We start from the raw sequence: 19,216 nt of genomic DNA on the forward strand, positions 1-19,216 counted from the left end.
TAATGAGTGAAAAGTGGGAATCTCACCGCTGTTCTACAAGGAGGAGCAGCCAGCTGCTGAAACAAACCCGCAGCGTCAGATTCCCACCTCTGGAAGTGTTAGTCCACATCCCAAGTACTGGTTGAAGGGCTCTTTTTTTCATTGAATGGTTCAAATTAAGGTTTCTTTAAAGGGAAGATGGCTGATTCTAGATCAGTGTTTAGGTACATCACCTTCTTGTAATATTAACCTGCGGCTTTAATACTACATTTGCTTGAGCCTGCCTGGTGTGCCAGATGGACGGTGTTTTCCGCTTTTGGGACTATTCTATTGGTTCCATTGCGACAGGCAAGATCAATCAAACACAGCTAAGTAAAGATTTCAAATGCCGTTTGAACCCAAGTCTGCTGTCCGTAAGTAGAGCCATGTCCAATGGAGGGAATATACAGTACATCATTGAATTGCGAATTAGGCAATAGGATCTCTGGTGATTGGAGTATATCATTGAGGCAGATGACTCCTGTAGTTTGTAAGGGAGTCAGGGTGGAATAGGAGGCCCGTTGTAGCCAGGCTATTGTATGAAGATGAATGTTTGTGTGATTAGCGATGCATGCTCTGCTCATGGGAGAGTTGTTATGGAACAGCCCCCAGCTTAGCCAGTGATCCCTGCTGCATATGTACACACGCAAGCTAGCCACGACACATGTAGAGACACATGAGATCTCCTTCTCCCTAACTCTAACCCAAGCCATGGACTCCAGGATAATGACTCATTCTAATAGGGAAACAGACAGAAGTTGGATGTCGTTTTCTTATATTAATGCGTGTTTCCCCACTCCCTTTAGTATTTTCCTATTTTTGGTTCATCCGAATGTTGTGCATTTATCATGAGTAGGACGCAGAATTGTTCCTGGTTCAGGTCACATGGTTGGGAATAACTCCTATCCCTAATCAAGAGTAGTGTCCCTGATATCTTTAGACATTTACACAAGAGGGCTAGGGACCAGGCCAGAAGATGACATTATAGCTGTTGTTTTAGTGTGTTTGTCTGTGGAAACTAGACTGTCTCCTCTCTCCATGTGTCATAAAGCAGTTTCCTGGACCTGTGGTCTGTTTGCCAGACAGCAGTTTCCACAGCAGAGGAAAGGAATTGGTGTACAGTGTTCTACAGGGGGTCAACTCAGAGCAGAGACATGTAGAGAGATACACAGTACAGTGCACCTCCTTCTCCTACTGGGGAGAGAGGAGAGAAGAGGGCTGAGGTTTCTGTTTGGAGTCACCCCAACACCCATGACTGAAGGGTTATGCACCCACCTACTAACAATTACATTGCTTTGTTTTGAATTGCTACTATCTGGTTAAACAACCTGGGAGTGCTCTGATCTTCTAATGCTACCGATTCTTCATGCTTCTATCTCCTCTCCTCTGCCTCTCCTCTGCCTCTCCTCTGCCTCGCCCCTCTCCTCTGCCTCTCCTCTCCTCTCTCCTCTCTTAGTGTCATGGTTCAGTGGGTGAGCCCTGGTGGCTGTGGGTGGAGGACCCCATCAACGATCACATCTACCATTCAGAGTACCTGCTCCTACAGAAGAAACAGGTGGGTTTCTGGGTAACATTAGCTTCTAGAATGTGTCTGAGAGCCACTTGTTCTCCTGTGTTGAGGCAGAAGTTGCCCCTAACTACAGATCTAGGATCAGATTACCTGACCCATAATCCTAACCTTAACCATTATGGTTATGGAATAAATCTGACCCTGTATCAGTGGATATGGTTGAGCCAAGTCATACTTACCTTGTGTGTGTTTTCCAGGTGGTGAGTGGGGAGCCCCAACAGGTGGTGTTCACCATCCCTATCTTTGAGCCCATGCCTTCCCAGTACTACATCAGAGCTGTGTCAGACCGCTGGCTGGGCTCAGAGGCTGTCTGCATCATCAACTTCCAACACCTCATCCTGCCTGAGAGACATCCCCCACATACTGGTACTGTACAACAGACTCACAAACACAGACAGACCAACCCTCAGAGGTGTACAGATGAAACAACTCTTCATACTTCACACATACACCTTTCTCTGTCTTTTTTCCTTGACAAATGTACCCATACGTTGTCTCAACGTTGCCCTGTTGATTCTCAGAGCTGCTGGACCTGCAGCCGTTACCCATCACCGCCCTGGGGAACCCGGAGTACGAGAGTCTGTACAAGTTCACCCACTTCAATCCCATCCAGACACAGATCTTCCACACGCTCTACCACACCGACACCAACGTCCTGCTGGGGGCGCCAACGGGCTCCGGTAAAACCATCGCAGCCGAGTTGGCCATGTTCCGAATCTTCAACCAGTACCCTACCTCCAAGGTCTGTCTGCCACCCCCCCCCCCCCCCCCTTCACTCTATCTCTCTCTTTTTCTCTTTCTATATCGCTATACATTTCTCTCTGTTTATCCTTGCTCTGTGTGTGTTCTCAGGTGGTGTACATTGCCCCTCTGAAAGCTCTGGTCAGGGAGAGGATCGAGGACTGGAAGATCAGGATAGAGGAAAAACTGGGGAAGAAGTGAGTGAGACTTGGTTATAACCATGTGCATTTCAGTTGCATTCACATCTGTCAATGACCATCAGCTGTGGTATCTATCCATCCATATATTGTCTCTTTCTCGCTCTCTCCCCTCCCTCTCCCTCTCCCTCTTTCCCTTCCCTTCCCTCTCTCCCCTCCCTCTCCCTCCTTCCCTTCCCTCTCTCCCCTCCCTCCCTCCCCCCTCCCTCCCTCCCTCCTTCCCTTCCCTCTCTCCCCTCCCTCCCTCCCTCCCTCTCCCTCCTTCCCTTCCCTCTCTACCTCTCCCTCCTTCCCTTCCCTCTCTCCCCTCCCTCCCTCCCTCTCCCTCCTTCCCTCTCTCCCCTCCCTCCTTCCCTCTCTCCCCTCCCTCCTTCCCTCTCTCCCCTCCCTCTCCCTCCTTCCCTCCCTCTCCCTCCTTCCCTTCCCTCTCTCCCCTCCCTCTCCCTCCTTCCCTCCTCTCTCTCCTCGTCCCTAGGGTCGTGGAGCTGACAGGTGATGTGACTCCAGACATGCGGGCCATCGCTGCGGCCGACCTGATCGTGACCACGCCGGAGAAGTGGGACGGCGTGAGTCGCTCCTGGCAGAACCGCAGCTACGTCCAGAAAGTAGCCATCCTCATCATCGATGAGATCCACCTGCTAGGTACCACAGCCTAATTCTACCCAGAAGCAAATAGAGAGATCTTTAATATCTATGGGTCTGGTTCTTGCCTCACAAACCCCATACAATCAAAACTTTGTATAGAGCCTTAACTTTTACCATCATAAACCCTCATACAAACAGAGCCTTCTATAGAGCCTTAACTTTTACCATCATAAATCCTCATACAAACAGAGCCTTCTATAGAGCCTTAACTTTTACCATCATAAATCCTCATACAAACAGAGCCTTCTACAGAGCCTTAACTTTTACCATCATAAACCCTCATACAAACAGAGCCTTCTATAGAGCCTTAACTTTTACCATCATACAAAGAAAATTCTTATAGAATTCTAAAGAGTTAATAATAATACTACTCTCCATAGTGAAATGCTTTGTCAAACTTTCTCACACTGGAATGTACCACTGTGTCTCACACTGGACCATACCACTGTGTCTGTATCCCAGGGGAGGACAGAGGTCCTGTGCTGGAGGTCATAGTGTCCAGGACCAACTTCATCTCCTCCCACACCAACAAGACTGTCCGCGTGGTGGGCCTGTCCACGGCCCTGGCCAACGCACGAGACCTCGCCGACTGGCTAGGGATTGGACAGGTGAGCTCTCCATAGCATCCACATACTAGACACTACAAGTATTGTGAAACGCCACTCCTGGTAAGAGTTGCATTTAGGCTCAGATCTAGAATCAGTTTCTTATCTGAATCAGGCATTACAACAGTGTTCTACCCTGATCATACCATCACGTTAGTCTCAGTTTCACATAGACAAGACATCTCCTGTAGTTTAAACCTGCTCATCATTTCACCTCCTGTCCTGTGTTCAGATAGAGTTCATGTCTCTGTCATCAGTTGGAGGTTTTGTAATTGACATTGCTGTTCTCAAGCCAACCAGTAACCACATTTGTGTTAGCCAGTGTTTTTTAGTGTTCACGTATCCGCCTCCCCTTTTCATATTTGATAAATGTAGAATAATACTGATGTTTTTGGCAGGGAATCCGTGTAATAGTTTTGACCACAGTACGGTAATGGTTTGGAGTCCTGTTTCTCTGGAGCCAAGCTGGAGTTGCTTTGGTAATCAACAGAAATCACGGTACCAATGCGGACAGATGACTTGACAGTCCTTTAATAATAATAGCAGTAATCATATCAGAAGGGTATTTAATAACCTCCCTATCCACCACAGAGAGACATGGGAACTCCTGTATGCCTGCATGACCCCAGTCACACATAAAAACCACATGTAGACAGACAGTCTTTACATTCACTTAGTATTTTCTTTTTGAGATAAATTGTATATCTGCTGAAAAACATGTTATATAACATTTATAAAGCATTCATAGCATTTACAACTGCTTATTTTTGAAAGTTATAAAGTTTTACCATAACGTCATGTGTAATGCTTTTAAAACATTGCGCTCAAATTCCAACTGTATCCTACCATTCCAGTCTTTTCTGTGACAGTATTGGTTGTCTAAACATTGTGTTACTGTTGCAGAGTGTCCCTGGCAGACAGATTGTCTGGTTATAAATCTGGCTGTTTAGACTGAGGACGGGAGGGACTGGGGATGTTGGCTGGGTTTAGATGCCCAATCCATTATCCAGGCCTTTAGATATGTGTACACATGCGCCTGCCCTGCCTGGCCACTCCACACGCTACAATGGACTGCTGCCCTACCCAGCGAGCCTCTGAGCACAACAGACAAAAAGTGCTCCGTTCCCTGTCCCTCTCCCCTGGACAGGGACAATGACAAACCTTTAGACACCCAGATGGGCCTCGCAGCCAGCTGGACTCACTTTATCTATCTATCGCTCTCTCTTTCGATCTAGTTTTCTTTCATCCTCTCTCTCTCTCTCCTCTCTCTCTCTCTCTCTCTCTCTCTCTCTTCTCTCTTCTCTCTTCTCTCTTCTCTCTTCTCTCTTCTCTCTTCTCTCTTCTCTCTTCTCTCTCTTCTCTCTCTCTCAATGAGAGAAGACATTCATTCTCTTTCTATGGTTCTATGTCCATATGGTTCTCTTTCATCCACTGTCTAACTATCTCTGTCTTTTTGCCTCACCTCTCTTACAGGTGGGTTTGTTTAACTTCCGGCCCTCTGTGCGTCCCGTCCCATTGGAGGTTCACATCCACGGCTTCCCAGGACAGCACTACTGCCCCCGCATGGCCAGCATGAACAAGCCTGTGTTCCAAGGTACAATACACCACACACAGAAACACACACTAAGTATGCAACTACACTGTGCATCCCCCCTCTCTATATCTCTCTCTCTCTCTCTCTCCAGCGATTCGCAGTCACTCTCCAGCCAAGCCTGTTCTGATCTTTGTGTCGTCGCGGCGACAGACTCGTCTGACAGCTCTAGACCTGATAGCCTTCCTGGCCACCGAGGACGACCCCAAACAGTGGCTGCACCAGGACGAGACTCAGGTGACCAGTCTTATACTTGTTACCCCCTAGTGGAACTAACCCTGTAGTCAGAGGTGTGTACATCTACAATATTTCTCTCTTTCTCACTCGCTCTCTTTCTCTCTCTCTTAGTCTGTCTCTCTTTCTCTATCTCCTCTTTCTCTCTGTTCTATTCCTCCAGTCTTCCTATTCCTCGTCCTCTGCTGCTTGTTGCTCTCCTTCCTCCTCCTGATATTCTCTCTAAGCACTGGTTTTAGTGTAATTACAGAGGGAACTCAAATCAACTTCTACAGGAAACGCCTGTGTCATATCCCATTATTTTCTCTGCATACTTCAGGATTATTTCAAGATGAGAAAATGTGCTCTGATAGAAGATGGGCAGTAATTACCTTAACATGTGTGTCTGATATATAGAGGCCCATAAACAAGGATAATTTCTTACAATACACTAGCGAACGCTCTCACTCCTATCTATCTCTCACTCACTCACTCACTCACACACACACACACACACACACACACACACACATTAAAAAACAGTAAAACAATGTATTTGCTCAGGCCTGCCAGAACCCCGGGATACAGAGAGCTGAGCAGAGCGGTGTTGGATGTGGATACAGAGAGCTGAGCTGTGTTGGATGTGTGTCTGGTGTATAATCCCTCATATTGGGCCTTATGAAGTCACAGTAGGCTTGGCGTTGTAAAAGATGGATATTAACATGTTTTATGGGGCTGCTCGCTTTTCACACCAAGCCTGTGGTCTGGGCGAAATAGAGAGCTCTGACTAACTTCAAACCCCAACTTGTAAAATATATACACACACACAAACTAGTCCTTAATACTGTATACGCAGCAGAAAAATCTAATTCATAGGATACATTTCATCCTCTCTTCTGCTCCGTATTTCCTAGCTGTGTGTGTGTGTGTGTGCGTGTGCGTGTGCGTGTGCGTGTGTGCGTGTGTGCGTGTGTGTGCGTGTGCGTGTGCGTGTGCGTGTGTGTGTGTGTGTGAGAGAACCTGACATTTACTGTATGTGTATTTTTAGCCCTGGGTGTGTTGAACTGGCCCTGCAGTGTGTTTGTTCCAGTGATATATGCTGCTCCCTGCTGTGTTTCTGTACTGGCTGTGTAGCTGCTGGAGCTCCTGTGGTTTGAGTGACAGGCGGCTGGCGCTAGCTGCCTCCGTCTCAGTGGGAGTCCCGCCCTCTCTGCCTGAGTTAGCCTTACGTTCTCTCGATTACTTCCTCTGCTGCAGTTAGCCCCTCTCCCTCCTTCCTTCCTTCCTCTGTGAACATGTACCTCTCGTCCTGTAAAACCCTCTCAAATGTTTTGCTTTCTCTGTCCCACATGTTGTTTTAATTTTTTTCTCCACTCCTTCCGTAGCCCCACTCCCTGCTCATGTGCAACGTCTTCTTCGTCATGGATGTGCCTTCTAGTCCTACACTGTTTACTGTGTCTCTATTGGTCGACGAGATATGGTATTGTGCTGTCGTAGATTGATGAGGTGAGGTCTCATGCTGTGATTGGTTAATGTTACCCAGATGACAGACATCATCGCCACGGTGAAGGAGTCCAACCTGAAGCTGACGTTGGCGTTTGGTATCGGCATGCACCACGCTGGACTACACGAGAGAGACAGGAAGACTGTGGAGGAACTGTTTGTCAACTGCAAGATCCAGGTAGGACCCTGATAGGTCCAGGTGGGACCCTGATAGGTCCAGGTGGGATCCTGATAGGTCCAGGTGGGACCCTGATAGGTCCAGGTGGGATCCTGATAGGTCCAGGTGGGATCCTGATAGGTCCAGGTATATACGTATTGAATAGTTGCGGGTATATAGGTATTGAATAGTTGCGGGTATATACGTATTGAGTAGTTGCAGGTATATAGGTATTGAATAGTTGCAGGTATATACGTATTGAGTAGTTGCAGGTATAAACGTATTGAATAGGTGCAGGTATATACATATTGAATAGGTGCAGGTATATACATATTGAGTAGTTGCAGGTATATACATATTGAGTAGTTGCAGGTATATACGTATTGAATAGGTGCAGGTATATACGTATTGAATAGGTGCAGGTATATACGTATTGAATAGGTGCAGGTATAAACGTATTGAATAGGTGCAGGTATATACGTATTGAATAGGTGCAGGTATAAACGTATTGAATAGGTGCAGGTATAAACGTATTGAATAGGTGCAGGTATATACATATTGAATAGGTGCAGGTATATACATATTGAATAGGTGCAGGTATAAACGTATTGAATAGGTGCAGGTATATACGTATTGAATAGGTGCAGGTATATACGTATTGAATAGGTGCAGGTATATACGTATTGAATAGGTGCAGGTATATACGTATTGAATAGGTGCAGGTATATACGTATTGAATAGGTGCAGGTATATACGTATTGAATAGGTGCAGGTATAAACGTATTGAATAGGTGCAGGTATAAACGTATTGAATAGGTGCAGGTATATAGGTATTGAATAGGTGCAGGTATATACGTATTGAATAGGTGCAGGTATAAACGTATTGAATAGCTGCAGGTATATAGGTATTGAATAGGTGCATGTATATAGGTATTGAGTAGGTGCAGGTATATACGTATTGAATAGTTGCAGGTATATAGGTATTGAATAGGTGCAGGTATATAGGTATTGAATAGGTGCAGGTATATAGGTATTGAATAGTTGCAGGTATATAGGTATTGAATAGTTTCAGGTATATAGGTATTGAATAGGTGCAGGTATAAACGTATTGAATAGGTGCAGGTATAAACGTATTGAATAGGTGCAGGTATAAACGTATTGAATAGGTGCAGGTATAAACGTATTGAATAGGTGCAGGTATAAACGTATTGAATAGTTGCAGGTATATACGTATCGAGTAGTTGCAGGTATATACGTATTGAATAGGTGCAGGTATAAACATATTGAATAGGTGCGGGTATATACGTATCGAGTAGTTTCAGGTATAAACGTATCGAGTAGTTGCAGGTATATACGTATCGAGTAGTTGCAGGTATATACATATTGAATAGGTGCAGGTATAAACGTATTGAATAGGTGCAGGTATATACATATTGAATAGGTGCAGGTATAAACGTATTGAATAAGTGCAGGTATATACGTATCGAGTAGTTACAGGTATAAACGTATTGAATAGGTGCAGGTATAAACGTATTGAATAGGTGCAGGTATATACGTATTGAATAGGTGCAGGTATAAACATATTGAATAAGTGCAGGTATATACGTATCGAGTAGTTGCAGGTATAAACGTATTGAATAGGTGCAGGTATAAATGTATTGAATAGGTGCAGGTATATACGTATTGAATAGGTGCAGGATATACGTATTGAATAGGTGCAGGATATACATATTGAATAGTTGCAGGTATATACGTATTGAATAGGTGCAGGTATATAGGTATTGAATAGGTGCAGGTATATAGGTATTGAATAGGTGCAGGTATAAACGTATTGAATAGTTGCAGGTATATACGTATTGAATAGTTGCAGGTATATACGTATTGAATAGGTGCAGGTATATACGTATTGAATAGGTGCAGGTATATAGGTATTGAATAGGTGCAGGTATATAGGTATTGAATAGGTGCAGGTATATAGGTATTGAATAGGTGCAGGTATATACGTATTGAATAGGTGCAGGTATATACGTATTGAATAGGTGCAGGTATATACGTATTGAATAGGTGCAGGTATATACGTATTGAATAGGTGCAGGTATATACGTATTGAATAGGTGCAGGTATATACGTATTGAATAGGTGCAGGTATATACGTATTGAATAGGTGCAGGTATATACGTATTGAATAGGTGCAGGTATATACGTATTGAATAGGTGCAGGTATATACGTATTGAATAGGTGCAGGTATATACGTATTGAATAGGTGCAGGTATATACGTATTGAATAGGTGCAGGTATATACGTATTGAATAGGTGCAGGTATATACGTATTGAATAGGTGCAGGTATATACGTATTGAATAGGTGCAGGTATATACGTATTGAATAGGTGCAGGTATATACGTATTGAATAGGTGCAGGTATATACGTATTGAATAGGTGCAGGTATATACGTATTGAATAGGTGCAGGTATATAGGTATTGAATAGGTGCAGGTATATAGGTATTGAATAGGTGCAGGTATATACGTATTGAATAGTTGCAGGTATATAGGTATTGAATAGGTGCAGGTATATAGGTATTGAATAGGTGCAGGTATATACGTATTGAATAGGTGCAGGTATATACGTATTGAATAGGTGCAGGTATATACGTATTGAATAGGTGCAGGTATATACGTATTGAATAGGTGCAGGTATATACGTATTGAATAGGTGCAGGTATATACGTATTGAATAGGTGCAGGTATATACGTATTGAATAGGTGCAGGTATATACGTATTGAATAGTTGCAGGTATATACGTATTGAATAGTTGCAGGTATATACGTATTGAATAGGTGCAGGTATATACGTATTGAATAGGTGCAGGTATATACGTATTGAATAGGTGCAGGTATATACGTATTGAATAGGTGCAGGTATATACGTATTGAATAGGTGCAGGTATATACGTATTGAATAGGTGCAGGTATATACGTATTGAATAGGTGCAGGTATATACGTATTGAATAGGTGCAGGTATATACGTATTGAATAGGTGCAGGTATATACGTATTGAATAGGTGCAGGTATATACGTATTGAATAGGTGCAGGTATATACGTATTGAATAGGTGCAGGTATATACGTATTGAATAGGTGCAGGTATAAACGTATTGAATAGGTGCATGTATATACGTATTGAATAGGTGCAGGTATAAACTTATTGAATAGGTGCAGGTAAATAGGTATTGAATAGGTGCAGGTATATACGTATTGAATAGGTGCAGGTATATACGTATTGAATAGGTGCAGGTATATACGTATTGAATAGGTGCAGGTACAGTGGGGAGAACAAGTATTTGATACACTGACGATTTTGCAGGTTTTCCTACTTACAAAGCATGTAGAGGTCTGTAATTTTTATCATAGGTACACTTCAACTGTGAGAGAAGGAATCTAAAACAAAAATCCAGAAAATCACATTGTATGATTTTTAAGTAATTAATTTGCATTTTATTGCATGACATAAGTATTTGATACATCAGAAAAGCAGAACTGAATATTTGGTACAGAAACCTTAGTTTGCAATTACAGAGATCATACGTTTCCTGTAGTTCTTGACCAGGTTTGCACACACTGCAGCAGGGATTTTGGCCCACTCCTCCATACAGACCTTCTCCAGATCCTTCAGGTTTCGGGGCTGTCGCTGGGCAATACGGACTTTCGGCTCTCTCCAAAGATTTTCTATTGGGTTCAGGTCTGGAGACTGGCTAGGCCACTCCAGGACCTTGAGATGCTTCTTACGGAGCCACTCCTTAGTTGCCCTGGCTGTGTGTTTCGGGTCGTTGTCATGCTGGAAGACCCAGCCACGACCCATCTTCAATGCTCTTACTGAGGGAAGGAGGTTGTTGGTCAAGATCTCGCGATACATGGCCCCATCCATCCTCCCCTCAATACGGTGCAGTCGTCCTGTCCCCTTTGCAGAAAAGCATCCCCAAAGAATGATGTTTCCACCTCCATGCTTCACGGTTGGGATGGTGTTCTTGGGGTTGTACTCATCCTTCTATTCCTCCAAACACGGCGAGTGGAGTTTAGAGCAAAAAGCTCTATTTTTGTCTCATCAGACCACATGACCTTCTCCCATTCCTCCTCTGGATCATCCAGATGGTCATTGGCAAACTTCAGACGGGCCTGGACATGCGCTGGCTTGAGCAGGGGGACCTTGCGTGCGCTGCAGGATTTTAATCCATGACGGCGTAGTGTGTTACTAATGGTTTTCTTTGAGACTGTGGTCCCAGCTCTCTTCAGGCCATTGACCAGGTCCTGCCGTGTAGTTCTGGGCTGATCCCTCACATTCCTCATGATCATTGATGCCCCACGAGGTGAGATCTTGCATGGAGCCCCAGACCGAGGGTGATTGACCGTCATCTTGAACTTCTTCCATTTTCTAATAATTGTGCCAACAGTTGTTGCCTTCTCACCAAGCTGCTTGCCTATTGTCCTGTAGCCCATCCCAGCCTTGTACAGGTCTACAATTTATCCCTGATGTCCTTACACAGCTCTCTGGTCTTGGCCATTGTGGAGAGGTTGGAGTCTGTTTGATTGAGTGTGTGGACAGGTGTCTTTTATACAGGTAACGAGTTCAAACAGGTGCAGTTAATACAGGTAATGAGTGGAGAACAGGAGGGCTTCTTAAAGAAAAACTAACAGGTCTGTGAGAGCCGGAATTCTTACTGGTTGGTAGGTGATCAAATACTTATGTCATGCAATAAAATGCAAATTAATTACTTAAAAATCATACAATGTGATTTTCTGGATTTTTGTTTTAGATTCCGTCTCTCACAGTTGAAGTGTACCTATGATAAAAATGACAGACCTCTACATGCTTTGTAAGTAGGAAAACCTGCAAAATCGGCAGTGTATCAAATACTTGTTCTCCCCACTGTATATACGTATTGAATAGGTGCAGGTATATACGTATTGAATAGGTGCAGGTATATACGTATTGAATAGGTGCAGGTATATACGTATTGAATAGGTGCAGGTATATACGTATTGAATAGGTGCAGGTATATACGTATTGAATAGGTGCAGGTATATACAACAATGTTGCAGATATAACACTGAAGGTGTTTCTGCTTTACTTTGTTAAATCCATGACAGGTATGACACTCTAATCTCTCTCTGTCTCCAGATACTGATAGCCACCAGTACTCTGGCCTGGGGAGTAAACTTTCCTGCCCATCTGGTCATTGTCAAAGGTACTGAGTACTATGATGGGAAGACCAGACGCTACGTGGACTACCCCATCACAGGTACAGGCTCATGTCCAGTTTCCATCACTGTTTCTGTATTGAATTAAGTCTACTTCTATTTTCCTGTCATGTCAAATACTCCCTGTTTGGTAGTGAGTTAAAAAGTCCAGTACATCCATGTGTTTTCATCTGAATGTGTAGCTGTGGTTTATCTCTCCTGTAGTTACAGTAGGTTGTAGTTGTTCTGTAGGTGTGGTTTATCTCTCCTGTAGTTACAGTAGGTTGTAGTTATGTAGGTGTGGTTTATCTCTCCTGTAGTTACAGTAGGTTGTAGTTGTTCTGTAGGTGTGGTTTATCTCTCCTGTAGTTACAGTAGGTTGTAGTTGTTCTGTAGGTGTGGTTTATCTCTCCTGTAGTTACAGTAGGTTGTAGTTCTGTAGGTGTGGTTTATCTCCTGTAGTTACAGTAGGTTGTAGTTGTTCTGTAGGTGTGGTTTATCTCTCCTGTAGTTACAGTAGGTTGTAGTTCTGTAGGTGTGGTTTATCTCTCCTGTAGTTACAGTAGGTTGTAGTTGTTCTGTAGCTGTGGTTTATCTCTCCTGTAGTTACAGTAGGTTGTAGTTGTTCTGTAGGTGTGGTTTATCTCTCCTGTAGTTACAGTAGGTTGTAGTTGTTCTGTAGGTGTGGTTTATCTCTCCTGTAGTTACAGTAGGTTGTAGTTATGTAGGTGTGGTTTATCTCTCCTGTAGTTACAGTAGGTTGTAGTTGTTCTGTAGGTGTGGTTTATCTTTCCTGTAGTTACAGTAGGTTGTAGTTGTTCTGTAGGTGTGGTTTATCTCTCCTGTAGTTACAGTAGGTTGTAGTTGTTCTGTAGGTGTGGTTTATCTCTCCTGTAGTTACAGTAGGTTGTAGTTGTTCTGTAGGTGTGGTTTATCTCTCCTGTAGTTACAGTAGGTTGTAGTTCTGTAGGGGTGGTTTATCTCCTTTAGTTACAGTAGGTTGTAGTTGTTCTGTAGGTGTGGTTTATCTCTCCTGTAGTTACAGTAGGTTGTAGTTCTGTAGGTGTGGTTTATCTCCTGTAGTTACAGTAGGTTGTAGTTGTTCTGTAGGTGTGGTTTATCTCTCCTGTAGTTACAGTAGGTTGTAGTTGTTCTGTAGGTGTGGTTTATCTCTCCTGTAGTTACAGTAGGTTGTAGTTCTGTAGGTGTGGTTTATCTCTCCTGTAGTTACAGTAGGTTGTAGTTGTTCTGTAGCTGTGGTTTATCTCTCCTGTAGTTACAGTAGGTTGTAGTTGTTCTGTAGGTGTGGTTTATCTCTCCTGTAGTTACAGTAGGTTGTAGTTATTCTGTAGGTGTGGTTTATCTCTCCTGTAGTTACAGTAGGTTGTAGTTGTTCTGTAGGTGTGGTTTATCTCTCCTGTAGTTACAGTAGGTTGTAGTTCTGTAGGTGTGGTTTATCTCTCCTGTAGTTACAGGAGGTTGTAGTTGTTCTGTAGCTGTGGTTTATCTCTCCTGTAGTTACAGGAGGTTGTAGTTGTTCTGTAGCTGTGGTTTATCTCTCCTGTAGTTACAGTAGGTTGTAGTTGTTCTGTAGGTGTGGTTTATCTCTCCTGTAGTTACAGTAGGTTGTAGTTGTTCTGTAGGTGTGGTTTATCTCTCCTGTAGTTACAGTAGGTTGTAGTTATGTAGGTGTGGTTTATCTCTCCTGTAGTTACAGTAGGTTGTAGTTATGTAGGTGTGGTTTATCTCTCCTGTAGTTACAGTAGGTTGTAGTTGTTCTGTAGGTGTGGTTTATCTCTCCTGTAGTTACAGTAGGTTGTAGTTGTTCTGTAGGTGTGGTTTATCTCTCCTGTAGTTACAGTAGGTTGTAGTTGTTCTGTAGGTGTGGTTTATCTTTCCTGTAGTTACAGTAGGTTGTAGTTGTTCTGTAGGTGTGGTTTATCTCTCCTGTAGTTACAGTAGGTTGTAGTTGTTCTGTAGGTGTGGTTTATCTCTCCTGTAGTTACAGTAGGTTGTAGTTGTTCTGTAGGTGTGGTTTATCTCTCCTGTAGTTACAGTAGGTTGTAGTTGTTCTGTAGGTGTGGTTTATCTCTCCTGTAGTTACAGTAGGTTGTAGTTCTGTAGGTGTGGTTTATCTCTCCTGTTGTTACAGTAGGTTGTAGTTGTTCTGTAGGTGTTGTTTATCTCCTGTAGTTACAGTAGGTTGTAGTTGTTCTGTAGGTGTTGTTTCTCTCCTGTAGTTACAGTAGGTTGTAGTTATGTAGGTGTGGTTTATCTCTACTGTAGTTACAGTAGGTTGTAGTTGTTCTGTAGGTGTGGTTTATCTCTCCTGTAGTTACAGTAGGTTGTAGTTGTTCTGTAGGTGTGGTTTATCTCTCCTGTAGTTACAGTAGGTTGTAGTTATGTAGGTGTGGTTTATCTCTCCTGTAGTTACAGTAGGTTGTAGTTGTTCTGTAGGTGTGGTTTATCTCCTGTAGTTACAGTAGGTTGTAGTTGTTCTGTAGGTGTGGTTTATCTCCTGTAGTTACAGTAGGTTGTAGTTCTGTAGGTGTGGTTTATCTCCTGTAGTTACAGTAGGTTGTAGTTGTTCTGTAGGTGTGGTTTATCTCCTGTAGTTACAGTAGGTTGTAGTTGTTCTGTAGGTGTGGTTTATCTCCTGTAGTTACAGTAGGTTGTAGTTGTTCTGTAGGTGTGGTTTATCTCCTGTAGTTACAGTAGGTTGTAGTTCTGTAGGTGTGGTTTATCTCTCCTGTAGTTACAGTAGGTTGTAGTTGTTCTGTAGCTGTGGTTTATCTCTCCTGTAGTTACAGTAGGTTGTAGTTGTTCTGTAGGTGTGGTTTATCTCTCCTGTAGTTACAGTAGGTTGTAGTTATTCTGTAGGTGTGGTTTATCTCTCCTGTAGTTACAGTAGGTTGTAGTTGTTCTGTAGGTGTGGTTTATCTCTCCTGTAGTTACAGTAGGTTGTAGTTGTTCTGTAGGTGTGGTTTATCTCCTGTAGTTACAGTAGGTTGTAGTTGTTCTGTAGGTGTGGTTTATCTCCTGTAGTTACAGTAGGTTGTAGTTCTGTAGGTGTGGTTTATCTCCTGTAGTTACAGTAGGTTGTAGTTGTTCTGTAGGTGTGGTTTATCTCCTGTAGTTACAGTAGGTTGTAGTTGTTCTGTAGAAAGTGGTTCAGCTCTCCTAGGCCTGTAGTTGTTCCATTTGGACTGTGGTTACTGTAGTTGTGTTGTGGTCTCTCCAGACGTGCTGCAGATGATGGGCCGTGCAGGCCGCCCTCAGTATGACGACCAGGGCAAAGCTGTGATCCTGGTTCACGACATCAAGAAAGACTTCTACAAGAAGTTCCTCTACGAACCCTTCCCTGTTGAGTCCAGGTGAGAGGCTATCCTTTGGCTTTGTGGTGACCCTACATAGTGAAGGCCATTGCTACAGCTTTTCACTTGGTCTCTGTGCATTTAACATTGTAAGGGGGGAAAGTCACTCCTTCACTTCCACCTCTTCCTCAGTCTCCTGGGTGTGCTGTCAGACCATCTGAATGCTGAGATCGCTGCAGGGACCATCACCTCTAAACAGGATGCTATGGACTATATCACCTGGACGTACTTCTTCCGCAGGCTGGTCATGAACCCCAGGTAGGTTTTGATTTGTTTTTAACTTTTTATAACAATTCATCACGAAACAATTAACCCCAAGTAGTTTCCTGTTCCCAGGTTTTTCAGAAATTCTGGTTGTTAAGTTTCAGTAATTTTGGAAGCTAATTGAGTGGCTACAACATTCTGATATGGCGACTAATGACCAGTTCTCTCTGAAGAACCTCGGAATAAGAAATTAATATTTATTTTTTCCTCTAATGGTAGAAGCAGGCAAAGGCTACATGTCTTTCCAAGAAATGTCAAGCTTTTTTTTTGTCAGTGTGAGTACATTATAACCATTAATTAACTCAGCTGAGTAATTACCGGTGAATGCTTGGGAGACAAACAATAGCTGGTGTTCATGGCAGCACCATGGAAAACACAGGGTCATCTTTTGAACTCTCACTATGTGACATCACACACCAGGGCTACGCACGCACGCATGCACGCAGTACCAGAGTATCACTTATACCCAGAGCACTCATTAGGATTCAGTCCTGATAACCTCTCTAGCAGGGAAACCTACTGATAGCCTGAGGCCAGGTGCATCAAATCAAAACAAATCAAGCTTTATTTATACAGCACATTTCAGACATGGAATGCAATGCAATGTGCTTTACAGGGAAAAACGCCTGAGGAAAAGCAAAGCTCACAAGATGTTTTAAGATCTATTTTAAATATGTCCACAGTTTCGGCCCTACTCGAGTATTTCATTTATATTGCTTCAGATATTGGTATGTAGGCCAAACTGTTCTCTTTCCAATCATATGTGACATATGAATTGTCTATTTTTTTTATATTCTTCTATATATTCCTTGTTAATATTAATTGACTCCCTATTCGCCAGTCTCTAACGATCTGCTTGCACCTGTTATGCCTGTTACGCACAGCAGGTGCCTTAAGTACGTGTCTTCTTAATTTGTTTGCACGGCACTGATGAAGGCATGAGGCCGACACATATGCTCTGTTCCTTTTTTATTTTCATTAGCACTTTCACTTTTTATATATTTTTGAGGATGGATTAAATGAATTATACTATGTTTGCATCTCGGCCTCCTTGGGTTATTCCTTTTCATGGTTTTGAGGGCTTTTCGTGGTACCTTTTGAACTCTACAGATATTTTCTCTCCCACGCACTGGCCGCCTTCCATTCTAGCCTGTGCACAAACCCTCATACTGGTTTTCCACAGTTTCAAACCCCGTCACGTTCTCTGGCAGGCTATTCCAGAGGCTGAGGACATAACTAAAGGCTGCCTGTCCATGCCTCTTTGTCCTAGGCTTGGTCCTAGTATAGTTAAAAGGCCAGTGCCAGAAGACCTGAGGAACCTACAGGGTACATAACTTAAAAGCATGTCTGACATGTATGGGGTGCACGATCTTGGATTTATTTAAAAACCAATGGTATAATCTTAAAATGTATTTTTTAACTCACAGGCAGCCAGTGCAGAGACCTTAAAACCGGTCTAATGTGTGCTCTCCATCTGGTCTTGGTCAGTACCCGTGCTGGAGCATTCTGTATGTTTTGCAGTTGACCAATGGCTTTCTTGGGTAGACCAGACAGGAGAGCATTACAATAGTCAAGTCTGCTTGTAATAAAAGCATGGATGAGTCTCTCTGTATCAGCCTGAGAGAGAAACTGCCACACTTTAAAAAAAATATATATCATAAAAACTATTTTGTTCACATTCCTAATGTGTGATTTGAAATTTAGTTTAGAATCTAAAATAACACCTAGGTTTTTTACCTTGTGTTTTATCTGTGTTGCCCGTAAATTAAAATGTGCAACTAGATTCTCTCTCTGTGCTTTGTCTCCAACAATAGGTACCTCAGTCTTGTCTTGATTTAGCTGGAGGGAGTTGTGAGCCATCCAAGTATTTAAGTCACTAATACAGTCTAATAATTTATCCGTGGAGATAAAATCCCCTGGTGAGAGAAATGCAAAGTTGTGTATCGTCTGCGTAGCAGTGAAAAATCAATGTGCTTAAAATAATAGTGTGAGGACACGCAGCTGAAAATGACATTTAAATAATGAAAGCCCTGTTATTTGAATGTTTCATTCCATTTGGATCAGTTGTGGGTCTACTCTCAACATTCTAGAAATGCACAGTAGTTAGAAATGCACAGTAGTAGGCCAGTCTGGCTGTAGTCTATTTCGCATACTGATGCACTGTGTGTTGCCGATCATCATTCTCCTTAGTCGTCCTATATGGTGTGACTACATAGGTCTATGCTCCCAGCAGGCCCAGTTATTCAGGAAAGCATAACACCAAGCAGCTATTTCCTCGACCTAGAACCTAACGCTTCAATATAGCCAAAATATGTAGTACCAGTCAAAAGTTTGGACATTGTAGAATAATAGTGAAGGCATCAAAACTATGAAATAACACATATGGAAACATGTAGTAACCAACATTTTTTGAACAAAACCATCATTTGCCTTGACAGCTTTGCACACTTTCTCTCCACTAATCTTCTGTAGACATCAGTGAATGGCAAGTCCACCTCAACCACAAGGATGAATGCATGGGGTCCAGGGTGGGCATAGAGACACACTGTGCTGCAGTCCATCTTTAACAAGTGCAGCCGTATCAGACAAATGAAATTCCTTCCACCAGCCTGGACTGTCCACCAGAGTGACCTTCCTCCCGCAGACATCTCCTTCTCCCTTCTCACATGGGGCAGTGCTTCTGGCGGCATCCAAGGCCTCTTTTCCCAGAATGGTGTTCCCCACAAATTTCTTACCAGAACGGTTTGAACCCAGTAACACAGCCCCCAGCTCTGAAAGAGAGAGAGAGAAAAACTTGCCACTCACTCCCTTACCAAAGAAATCAGTAAACTAATCTCAAGGGCCTTTTTACACTACACTAGTTTGACATCATACAAGTTCCAGGAAACACATTTTAGTAGTGTAAAGAGACTGATATAGATTCAAATCTCTCTCTCACAAACCACCTCCGTAGATAGTGTGGGACACATCTACACCACATACCTCCTTCTGAGTGGTACAGCGTAAAGATAATGGCTCTCCGGAGCCACATTTATCTGCAAGAATTCCCTAAATTAGGGGAGACCAGGGCTAAATGTAACACATTTTTGCCTGAATTTTTAC

The 19,216-nt window shown here is 43.1% G+C and overlaps 1 protein-coding gene across 3 annotated transcripts in view; it reads left to right on the forward strand.

Moving 5' to 3' along the window:
- Positions 1–19,216, forward strand: part of ascc3 (activating signal cointegrator 1 complex subunit 3) — a 144,474-nt gene that overhangs the window by 105,026 nt on the left and 20,232 nt on the right. For all 3 annotated transcript variants that reach the window (XM_071396978.1, XM_071396980.1, XM_071396979.1), the window contains exons 24-35: positions 1,475–1,573; positions 1,786–1,954; positions 2,110–2,330; positions 2,441–2,526; positions 3,002–3,168; positions 3,634–3,779; positions 5,250–5,370; positions 5,462–5,604; positions 7,124–7,261; positions 12,418–12,538; positions 15,718–15,850; positions 15,983–16,108. In XM_071396978.1, the coding sequence (XP_071253079.1) occupies positions 1,475–1,573; positions 1,786–1,954; positions 2,110–2,330; positions 2,441–2,526; positions 3,002–3,168; positions 3,634–3,779; positions 5,250–5,370; positions 5,462–5,604; positions 7,124–7,261; positions 12,418–12,538; positions 15,718–15,850; positions 15,983–16,108 (1,670 nt within the window). The remainder of the gene's footprint in view (positions 1–1,474; positions 1,574–1,785; positions 1,955–2,109; positions 2,331–2,440; positions 2,527–3,001; positions 3,169–3,633; positions 3,780–5,249; positions 5,371–5,461; positions 5,605–7,123; positions 7,262–12,417; positions 12,539–15,717; positions 15,851–15,982; positions 16,109–19,216) is intronic.

This window comes from Salvelinus alpinus, chromosome 4, assembly GCF_045679555.1.
Source record: "Salvelinus alpinus chromosome 4, SLU_Salpinus.1, whole genome shotgun sequence".
Classification (NCBI taxonomy): domain Eukaryota; kingdom Metazoa; phylum Chordata; class Actinopteri; order Salmoniformes; family Salmonidae; genus Salvelinus; species Salvelinus alpinus.